The sequence below is a fragment of the Tachyglossus aculeatus genome, chromosome 9 (genome assembly GCF_015852505.1).
Source record: "Tachyglossus aculeatus isolate mTacAcu1 chromosome 9, mTacAcu1.pri, whole genome shotgun sequence".
Classification (NCBI taxonomy): domain Eukaryota; kingdom Metazoa; phylum Chordata; class Mammalia; order Monotremata; family Tachyglossidae; genus Tachyglossus; species Tachyglossus aculeatus.
In genome coordinates this window covers 53,961,725-53,973,779 of record NC_052074.1, presented here as the reverse complement: position 1 = coordinate 53,973,779, position 12,055 = coordinate 53,961,725, and the positions used below count along the sequence as shown (strand labels likewise).

Sequence of the window (12,055 nt, the reverse complement as noted above, 5' to 3'; positions counted from 1 at the left end):
TGGGGACTCACGGCATTAGCAGGTTGATGTAAGTAGTCTCATTCTCTTTTTTCCTTAATATATCTTCTTGCCCTTCACGGTACTGTCAGGCTGATGGGGGGAGTATATGAGTATGGTTGTGACCGATCTGTGCCCAGCACACTGGTTTTGTATAGGGGCTGTCCTTCAGTATACAATTGCAAAGCAGACTGATCTGTTTGGTTTGGTTGTTTCCCGGCACTCCGTTCAGGCACGCGACAATCAGAATATCTGTTCCAAAACAAACCTATTGGGGATTTCTTATGGGATTGTCACAATACTTACTGTGAATTCATATCTGGCATTAAATGAGTCAGTTTTTTCCATGGGTTGTAGGCAGAGTCAATGCTGTAGAGCCGCATGTGCATGGCTAACACGTGGAACAGCTGATCTGCACAGATTAAGGGGAAGGGAATCAGAGTTCACAGAGAAACAAGGATGAATAAACTGGGCCACAGTCTTGGCCCAAAAAGAAGTTTGTCTGTGTTCAGTTCAATGCCTGTTCTGTGTGAAGGAAGAGTGAAATAAACTTGAAATCTGCTGCTCAAAGAAGATTGTCTTCCTCCTAATCAACAACTAATTCATAGGACATGATTAGCAAATGTGGCAGCCAGTCAGCTTCTCTCTTCTAGAATGATACAAGTATTCACCAGCTAAATATATATCAGATGTCAGGTGACTTTTCATACACAAATATAGTAACCTTTGAAGAAAACTCTCTATGCAAACTGATGATGATGATAATACTGATGAAGATGACACTTTTTAAAATATTTAAGTTTAAAAGGATTTCTGTTCAGATTCCAGGAATTAAAAAGACAACTGTAAAAGTCATTCATATGACTTTTATTGAGCTCTTACTGTGCACAGGGCACTTTACTAAGCGCTTGGGAGAGTACAACAATAAATGCATTCACATTCCCTGCCCATAATGATCTTATAGTCTAGAATATTTAATATATATTATATATATGTAATGTTTCACTGGGACAGTGCTGTATTTTAGCTTCTCTCGGTTTATGACAGTTACATAGTCAAGTAAGCTATCAATAAATTCATTATAGTTAAAACTTTTACCACAAGAAACCTGATTTTTTGACAACATTCAAATACCTTGTTCAGAAAACACTAAATCTGATCTTTCCATTTGCAGCCCTGTTAAACCCCATTTAAATAATTTAAAAAAGCCGATGGGGACTGTTCGATTAATGTGTCCCAATTACTCAAAAATACTTGCTGTTCAAAAAAGTATTTTGCTCAATAACATCAGCTGACACTGCAAGAGCCAGAGGGCTGTAATCATCTCCTGAGGTTTAAAAATAATGGAAGACATAGATAACACAGGAACTGACTGCCGTCAACTGCTTTCTGAATGGAAACAGTCAGTGAAGACAAACAAGTACCTGTTCTCGTGCCAACAGGTCTAGCCATAAACTGTGCTTTGATGCCTGGTTTCTGGAGGATATTTTTATTGGTAAATCTTGCAGAATAAGTATAAAAGATTTAAAATACAGCACAAGTCTAAAACACACTTCCCTTAGAAAGCGGCTGGCCGGGAAGAGGATGAGAATTATATAGATGATTGACAATTACCACCTTAAATGGAAATAAATCCCGACAAACCCAACTTATGGGTCTAGGCTTGGTTTAAAACTACCTTTTCATACTGAAAAGCTCAAGCGCAGGACTTTCTGATTTCACCTCACTGCCCCACCAGTATCCTATTGTCTCTGTCAAAGACAGAACCTTCATCTGGATGGATCAGTCAAACCTCGTACTGGCGATGTTTATTATCTAAACAACGTAATGCTCTCTGTTCTGCCGTTGCATAGGTTTTCATAAGGTCCTTTGGCTAGACTAATGTTAGGAAATAAAGAAGCTGTTTCACCTCTCTCATTCAACACACATATTCAGTGTCACCAAATCCTGTCAGTTCAACCATCGTGACATCGCTAAAATCTGCCTTTCCTCTCTATCAATCGATCATATTTATTGAGCGCTTACTGTGTGCAGAGCACTGTACTAATTGCTTGGGAAGTACAAGTTGGCAACATCATCATCACCAATCGTATTTATTGAGCGCTTACTGTGTGCAGAGCACTGTACTAAGCGCTTGGGAAGTACAAGTTGGCAACATATACAGTCCCTACCCAACAGTGGGCTCACAGTCTAAAAGGGGGAGACAGAGAACAAAACCAAACATACTAACAAAATAAAATAAATAGAATAGATATGTACAAGTAAAATAAATAGAGTAATAAATATGTACAAACATATATACATATATACAGGTGCTGTGGGGAAGGGAAGGAGGTAAGATGGGGGGATGGAGAGGGGGACGAGGGGGAGAGGAAGGAAGGGGCTCAGTCTGGGAAGGCCTCCTGGAGGAGACAGTCCCTACCCAACAGTGGGCTCACAGTCTAAAAGGGGAAGACAGAGAACAAAACCAAACATACTAACAAAATAAAATAAATAGAATAGATATGTACAAGTAAAATAAATAAATAATAAATAGAGTAATAAATATGTACAAACATATATACATATATAGGTGCTGTGGGGAAGGGAAGGAGGTAAGATGGGGGGGATGGAGAAGGGGACGAGGGGGAGAGGAACTGCTATCCAAACTGCTAATTAGCTGATCCAGGCACAACTCCTAACCCGCCTTGATAAATGCATCAAACTTCTTGCTGATCCCCAACTACAGTCCATACTTCACTCTGCTGTCCACGTTGTTTTTCTACATGAATGTTCAGCACATGTTTTCCCACTCAGTGCTTGCCCATTCACCTCAGCACCAAAAAGGAACTGCTTACCATAGGTTTTAAAGCAATCACCTTGCCCCTCTGATGCCAACCTACTCAATGTTCCACAGGCTCATCTATCTTGCCGCCAACCCTTTGCCCATGTCCTGTCTTCGGCCTGGAACTCAGTCCATCAATTGTATTTACTGAGCATTTACAGAGCACTGTACTGAGCACTTCGGAGAGTACAATCTAACGGTATAGCAGACACATTCTCTGCCCACAATGGACTTTAGAGTCTAGAGGGGAAGGCAGACATTAATATGAACTCACCCTGCTTCACATCCAACAATCACTCTCCCTACCTTTAAATCCTTATTAAAAGCACATCCCCTCCAAGAGGCCTTCCCCCATCTAAGCCCTCGTTTCCTCTTCTCCCACTCCCCTCTGTGTCACCCTTGCACTTGGGATTTTTTACCCTTTTATTCACCCCACCCTCAGCCCCACGGCACTTATGTACATATCCATACTTGATATCAATGTCTGTCTCTGCTCTATATTGTAAGCCTCTTATGAGCAGGGAACATTTCTACCAACTCAGTATTCTCCCAAGCCCTTGGTACAGTGCTCTGCACATAGTAAGCACTCAAGTATGATTGACTGAAGTGATTTGTGTGTATGCACATGTCCATATGCGTGACAATGGACACAACAAGTACGACAGTACATTTTTTCCTTAAGATGAGTGATTTGCAAGAATGCAATTCCTGTGTTATAGGATAAATGGTTGGTTAGTATAAACAGAACTGGACATCTGTTCTGGGCTTTTCTACCACAAATGCACTGCACAAAACATGGGAGACATTTCCCTTGCCTCTGCCATACCATGGAATTATCCTGATCTCCACGATTCTACTCAAGACTGACCTTGTGTAACAGTATTGATTAACTGCCTAATATATGCGACACACTTTACCAAGAGTTAGGAAAAAATGTACAGGTAAGAAGCAGACAAAGTCTTTGGCTCCCAATCACTCCAGAGTACAGTATCCCTACCCCCCTCACACCCTAAAATACATATTTTTGTACATTGTATACTAATTCTGTATTAAATTACAGGACGTATTTCAGCCATGGAGCTGTCTGAAGGCTTTGTTCGATCAATCATTTGTATTTATTGAGCACTTACTGTGTGCAGGGCACTGTACTAAGTACTTGGGAAAGTACAATGTAGTATAACCAACGCATTCTCTGCCCCTAACGAGTTTACAGTCTAGAGGGGAGAGAGACATTAAAATAAGTGAATTACAGACATGTCCCTAAGTGCTGTGGGGCTGGGGGTGGGGGCAAGTCGGGGCGATGCAGAAAGGAGTGGAAAAAGAGGAAATGAAGACTTAGGGAAGGCCTCTTGGAGGAGATCCCCTTCAATAAGACTTTGAAGGTGGGGAGGGAAACTGTCTGTCGGATATGAAGAGGGAAGGCATTCCAGGCCAGAAGCAGGACGGGGGCGAGAGGTTTCCAATATCTTTCCAATTTGTACTTCCCAAGCGCTTAGTACAGTGCTCTGCACACAGTAAGCGCTCAATAAATACGATTGGTGATGATGAGAGGACAGGAGCAATGTAGATGAGATCGAGGTACGGTGAGTAGGTTGGCATTAGAGGAGCAAAGTGTGCAGGCTGGGTTGTAATAGGAGAGCAGCAAGGTGAGGTACGAGGGGAGATCTTAGGGAGATCATGCCCGATACCCCTTGGGAGAAGTGACTGGGAAAAAGGTTTAGACTAAAATAATCCACAAATTAATTTACCCTATTTCCCTTTTATCTCAATGTCAGTTTAAGCAGAGATAAATATTTACCATTCGGGAATCATCTTATGGTATCAGGGAACCAATCTCCAAGCAAAAAAACATCTCCCCCTTTTAGACTGTGAGCCCACTATTGGGTAGGGACTGTCTCTATATGTTGCCAACTTGTACTTCCCAAGCGCTTAGTACAGTGCTCTGCACCCAGTAAGCGCTCAATAAATACGATTGATGATGACGATGACGCTTTTCTCTCATAACTCTCCTCAAGGGAGTACTGACTAACAAGCTCTCATTAAATACCATTTGAAAACAACCACAACAACAAAAAAAACTCTGCCCTGCCTCTAGGAGGGTGAAGTGTCTCTGCTTGTGTCAATGAAACAGGCCTCCTCGCAGAACGTACCAGCAGCTTCTGGGAAGTAAATGCAAAACCAATCAATCGTATTTATTGAGCGCTTACTGTGTGCAGAGCACTGTACTAAGCTCTTGGGAAGTACAAGTCGGCGACACGTAGAGACGGTCCCTACCCAGTCCTTCTGCACAATGGAGTTTGCAGCTGATGCTCTCTTTGCTACAACTCTCCTGCCAGCCATTTTGAAATAATAATAATAATGGTATTTGTTAAGCGCTTACTATGTGCAAAGCACTGTTCTAAGCGCTGGGGGGATACACGATGATCAGGTTGTCCCACGTGGGGCTCACAAGTCTTAATCCCCATTTTACAGATGAGGGAACTGAGGCACAGAGAAGTTAAATGACTTGCCCAAAGTCACACAGCTGACAATTGGCGGAGGACTTTAAAGCACCCTACTTCCGCTGTGGCCTTGCTCTTTAAAAAGGAATTTACCTATTAAGTCGTCATTTTTTCTCCCTCCCACAGAACTACCTCTCACATACACGGCTGCATGGAAGCATGCATACAATTACAATCTATAAATTTTCCCGGGGCAATTTTGGAACATGAAAGTGAAGGTAAGCTCAGGTTAAGGCTCTTTTTTCATCACATTGGTTCAGTCAAAGACACAAGTGGGTCCATCAGTCATTCCTAATTTCTACTTCCCAAGAGCGGCTGCCCTCACAGTTCGATCTACTAAAACAGCACTTGACCTGTTTGTTCTCAGCGTCTTCGCTGGTGCTTGTTGCTGGAACAGCTCACCCGGGATAGCACATTCCATTTTTTATATCTCATCAACCAACTTTACTACTATAACTTTACTACTACAACTACTGTAAGACTCATGTACTACAAGATTAACGCTTAATCAGTGACACCTCACTACTGCAGATGAAAGGAAAACTGAAAGATCTGTTGGAATTTCAGTTTTCACAGAATTTTAATTTTGCTATACTCAAACTGATTCCAGAAATACAACTATATAAAAGTATAACTTTCTAATAACATGATTCTAATTGGAATGCATTCGGAAACAAAAATACCTGCCGTCAAATCAGCAGACTCTCCCAAGTGCTTAGAACAGTGCTCTGCACACAGCGCCTCAGTAAATAACGACTGATGAAATGATTGTTTAAAGAGTGGAGTGGTGTGTGTAAGTGGTACTTCAGTTATAGGATTCATTTATATTCATACTGATATTGACATCTAAAAGAATGGCCTAGGGCTTTACTACACATAACAAAAACATGTTTCAAATACAACTATCCATTAACTACAGTATTAACTGTAAAAAACTACATTGGCAAAATAAATTGCTTCCAGTTTCCCTTTACTATGAAAAGGGATTTGGGATGAAAACTAATTATCTTTTGCAGTTAAAAATACAGTATTTATAAAATCTAAGGAAATCACATGCCTACAGGATGACACCTTCTTCTGTTGTGGATTATGTTTACAGTACACAATTCTCTTCATCAATCAATCGATCGTATTTATTGAGCGCTTACTGTGTGCAGAGCACTGTACTAAGCGCTTGGGAAGTACAAGTTAGCAACATTCCTTTTAACAATCTACCAAATATAAACAAGTCACAAAACTTTTAAAATTAACATTAAAGAAATAAGACTTTGTTATATTATAAAACAGCATATGAATATCCTTTTAAATCACAAACTGTTTATTGCTCACACATTTGATTTTGCAAATGAAATACCTGCATGCAAAAAATCAAATTTTAATAATATTACAGAAAACTTACTTAAACAAGACCTTTTCCCAGCTGTGCTTGCTCCACCTGAACATAAATTGCCTCCCCGGTGAATCAGCTCAAGTTCCAAATTTGTTCTGTAAGGAAAGTATTCGATATATTTCAGAGTAATCTGGTTTAGTAATCTTTAGTTCATTCATTCAATCGTATTTATTGAGCGCCTGCTGTGTGCAAAGCACTGTACTAAGCACTTGGGAAGTACAAGTCGGCAACATATAGAGACGGTCCCTACCCACATAGTTCTTTATACAAATTGCTAAAATATAAGATTTATACATTTCTTCCTTATGATATATGACATACACATTTTTATTAGTAACATCCTTGTTATGAAATTTAAGGACAATTTATGAAGAGAATCAGTTCAGTAACTCTTGTTCAGTTTCACATCTACAAAACCAAAAATCTCTGTCATGGTCCACATGTCACATTTTGATATCTGACGCAATGAAAATAAGGCTTTTAGTGTGGGCTCAACTGAAATACATAGATTGCAACTGAAATGTATCATGAAAATTTTCATAGAATTGGTGCAAGTAAATATAGTTTAAATAAACATCTTCACTCTCTGGGTATTTACCTTTATAAAATATACAAACATAGCTATCTATTCACATAAAATTATCAGAGCTCAGGTGATTTTGTTGTCCTCTTACATTTGAGGTCACTTTTAAAGTGGCCAAATAGTCATCATATTAGAAATGCAATCTCATTTATCTATTTCAAAGAAGAATTCTCCGCAAAACTCACCAACATTTAGTTGTGCAACTATCCACTACTGTGAGAATGATTATTTCTATGACTTACAAAATCTTACAACACTTCAATTGAAAGTTTAAGAGCATTAGTCAATTTTATACAATTAACTATAGATTTAACCTTTCTATGTCTTAAATTTCTTTGTAGGGAGTTGTATAAACTGATCATGTTTATTTTTAAAATAAACTCAATTCTCATCATCATCATCATCAATCGTATTTATTGAGCGCTTACTATGTGCAGAGCACTGTACTAAGCGCTTGGAAAATACAAATTGGCAACATATAGAGACAGTCCCTACCCAACAGTGGGCAATTCTCACCACAAGCCCACATTTTTTTCTTGATTTGTAATAGAATAACTGGTTTATGTCCATGATACTCGGTTTTATACTAACAGAAAAACCTTTATTAGCATTTCAAACCTATTTCTATCTATTGTACTATGAAGAGATTAAAAAAACTTATTTTATTTGAAACAAAACCTTGTAGTATTCGTATACAAGTACAAAATGTTTTAATCCATATTTTGGTAAAATATTTTCATATTTTCACTTCTAAATCGAACTGCTCAAATATTAATATCCTCAAATTTGCAGTTTTGCTACCCATTTCTGAAGGAATGCTTTAATCCTCTCTACCGAAGGGGGGGGAAAAAAAGGCAATTTAACGTTGATAATGTTCCTGCTCAGAGCTCCATCTGGTTGTTGCTGATAAGGGCATCCGTGTGACAAGGGAATTTTCCACTCTTCAGGCGATTTGCAGTGCTCACTGAACTTCTAAAAGCTACCAGTAAGGAAGCAGGGGACAGGATTTTGTCTAAGTGGACAAAAAACAGCACTGGTTCCTTCAACAAGGGAATATAAATAACATCAATATGTTTGGCTTTCACAAATCTGCTGCTGCCGAAATTATACAGGAAAACTGATGGCTGACTCCCTTAAAAAAGCCAAGATAGTGCAGATAGTATTTAAATTAGAAAAGCAGAGAAGCAGCGTGGCTCAGTGGAAAGAGCCCGGGCTCTGGAGTCAGAGGTCATGGGTTCAAATCCTAGCTCCGCCAATTGTCGGCTCTGTGACTTTGGGCAAGTCACTTCACTTCTCTGGGCCTCAGTTACCTCATCTGTAAAATGGGGATGAAGACTGTGAACCCCCCGTGGGATAACCTGATCACCTTGTAACCTCCCCAGCGCTTAGAACAGTGCTTTGCACGTAGTAAGCGCTTAACAAATACCAACATTATTATTAAAAGCAAAAACATCATTAGAATTTTTTTTTTTGAACAAAAGTGACTAGGAATTCTGTTTCTTGTTTTGCCAAGAGAGGCGGACCGTTTTATGTAAGAATCACTTGTCACTTTCAGTCTAACACGAACCAGGCAGTGACACCGTGGGATCACCACAGGGACGCTGGGGGTGAGGAGCCCATCAGCTGTGTCAGCTGGGCTCTCAGCTCCAGCTCTCCCAGATAATAATTATAACAATTGCGGTATTTGTTAAGTGCTTGCTATGTGGCAGCCACTGTTCTCAGCACGGGGGTACATGAAGTAAATCATCATCATCACCATCATCAATCGTATTTATTGAGCGCTTACTGTGTGCAGAGCACTGTACTAAGCACTTGGGAAGTACAAGTTGGTAACATATAGAGACAGTCCCTACCCAGCAGTGGGCTCACAGTCTAAAAGGGGGAGACAGAGAACAAAACCAAACATACTAACAAAATAAAATAAATAGAATAGATAGGTACAAGTTAAATAAATAGAGTAATAAATATGTACAAACATATATACAGGTGCTGTAGGGAAGGAGGTAAGATGGGGGCGGTGGAGAGGGGGAAATAGTAAATAGGACCGGACACAGTCCCTGACCCACATGGGGCTCACAGCCTTACTCCCCCTTTGTGATGGGGGAACTGAGGCAAAGAGGAGTTAAGTGACTTGCCCAAGGTCACTCAGCAGACAAGTGATTGGAGCCAGGATTACAAGGTTCCAACAAGGACTGCAAAGAGGCAGGTGGCTTTCTGGCCCGTTTGCTCTTTGAAGCCTGGCCCCGCCCAGTCTCCACCGCCCCTAAAACCCCTGTCCCCTTTATGCCCCTGTACTCACGATGGACAGTGGGAACCTGTAGACATCACCACCCTTTCCGCCCCACGGAATGCTTGGAAGAAAGGGGCTGGGTGCCCCCTGCCAGCCCTCTCACTCCAGAGCTTGCCCACAAAGCCATGAAGGGTGCGAAGGCCCTGTCCACATCCTCCGTGATTTTGTCTACTTCAATAATGCTTTCTGTCAGCCGCCTTCTTCCCAGTCGGAAGAAACCTAATCTTTTCCACTGATCCTCAGGCGGCTATCATTCTGGTCGCCCTCCTCTGATCTATTCTGTCTTTCGGAAGGTGCAGCCACTACAGCAAATGCAACAGTTCTGGTTTCTAGACCGTGAGCCCACTGTTGGGTAGGGACTGTCTCTGTATGTTGCCAACTTGTACTTCCCAAGCGCTTAGTACAGTGCTCTGCACGCAGTAAGCGCTCAACAAATACGATCGGTTGATTGATTGATCGTTTTCATATAATGTCCAAACTATGTTAATGTTTTCCTTGTCCCCCCCTCTAAAGTCTGACACCCACAACCCTACATGGGGAGGAAGAAAGGAAAGGGAGGACAGGAAGGGTGAAAAGCCAGAACTTAGGGGGAGTCCCGGCTTGGGCTGTGCCGTTGTCAGTGGTGCAAGTTTCTGACGGAAGGGCCACCAAAGTTACCTCACACAGTGGACAGACTCAAAAGGAATCCCCGAATAGAGCTAACACGCATGGCGAAGACTGCAGCAACTTCCCTGGCAACCAACTGCTGTTCTGCGGTGCTTCTGAGCAGCACTTCTGAACAGCACTTGGCACTAGGCTGCACTCGCTTTGCCTGGAAATGGGTTTTGAACTTTAAATTCTGGGGGGCACTAAGAGTGCTGCAGCACGGTAGTGACCGGAACACAACTGGCAAATCAATCAATCAATCAATCAATCGTATTTATTGAGCGCTTGCTATGTGCAAAACACTGTACTAAGTACTTGGGAGTCCTAATAGCCTTTAAAACAAATTTTTTAAAAAAGCCCACATGGAGCTTTCAATCAATTACTTCACACAAGTTCTTGGTTCCAAAGTCCTTGTGATTAGGCTGAGGCTCATCTCGCAAGGGAGAGTCCATCACAGTCATCATATCATCACCGTTCTCTTCCTACTGTCTAGAATTTGGGCTTCCCTCACACCTTTGGCAGATCAGTGATTTGAATGAATGGTCACCAATGATCTCAAAATCTCCTTCTTGAGATTTCCTTATCTCAAAACTCATCATCATGTTTGAGTTCTTTTTTCCCTTTAGATATTCATTCATTCAATCGTATTTATTGAGCGCTTCCTGTGTGCAGAGCACTGTACTAAGCGCTTGGGAAGTCCAAGTCGGCAACGTATAGAGACGGTCCCTACCCAACAATGGGCTCACAGCTCACCCTGAAGTTCCTTGCTGCTTTTCCGTCCTGTTCACTCAGCTGTGAGTGGTTTTCGTGCAGTTTATCCCCTACACCGAGCACCTTACCACTTGAAAAAGCTTAATGTCGTCTCCAAACATGGAGATGTCACTGTAATCTCTCTTCTAGTCCACATGGGTATGTTAAGTAGTGAAACAAATTGGGAAAGTAAAAGGAATACCCGTCGTGCTATTAAGGACGCAGTTGATAAGCAAAGGTCCATTCAAATACATTTAACTTAATTCAAATGAAGCCAAATCCCAATTTTCCATCCTAATGGAGGGAGGGAGAATTGACACTATTAATCAACAACTGAGCGCTGGGTGTACAGCACTGAACTACGTGCAGCACGGAACATGTCTACCAATTCTTTTATACAGTACATTCCCAAGCATTTAGTAGTGCTCTGCACAAAGCACTGTTCAATAAATACAACTGAGTGACTGACTGATTGACAGAAATTAAAGACAAAATCCTTTCCTAAAGGAGTTTACAATCTAATAAGGGAAACTGGCACAGACCAAATTACCGATACAAGGAAACAAGCACCAGAAAAGTGAATAGGTAAATAAAGTGCTTAAACGCTCAAGGACAAAAATCAACCACTGGCAATCTGTGTGCAGAGCAACCTGGGAACAGTAGTGCAAAAGTATTCTGGGAAATATGTTTGTACATATTTATTACTCTTTATTTATTTTACTTGTACATATCTATTCTATTTATTTTATTTTGTTAATCTGGTTTTGTTCTCTGTCTCCCCCTTCTAGACTGTGAGCCCACTGTTGGGTAGGGACTGTATATGTTGCCAACTTGTACTTCCCAAGCGCTTAGTACAGTGCTCTGCACACAGTAAGCGCTCAATAAATACGATTGATTGATTGATTGATCAATTGGAGGACTGGTGGCTGCTGCTTTAGCAGTCACTGTGGCTGTGGTTGTGACTATGCACCTGGAACTGCGAGGAGCCTGAAATTCTGCTCCTCAAGCCACAGATTTTTGTTTTTTTTTTAATATAATCTTCGTATTTTGTTTAATCTCTCCTTATATGCCCACC

At 41.0% G+C, this 12,055-nt stretch overlaps 1 protein-coding gene across 1 annotated transcript in view; it reads right to left on the bottom strand.

The window, feature by feature from the left end:
• UBR3 (ubiquitin protein ligase E3 component n-recognin 3) overlaps positions 1 to 12,055 on the bottom strand; it is a 152,716-nt gene that overhangs the window by 32,149 nt on the left and 108,512 nt on the right. The window contains exons 31-32 of the mRNA XM_038750895.1: positions 6,722 to 6,807; positions 304 to 409 (exon numbers count right to left, since the gene is read on the bottom strand). Of these exons, the coding sequence (XP_038606823.1) occupies positions 304 to 409; positions 6,722 to 6,807 (192 nt within the window). The remainder of the gene's footprint in view (positions 1 to 303; positions 410 to 6,721; positions 6,808 to 12,055) is intronic.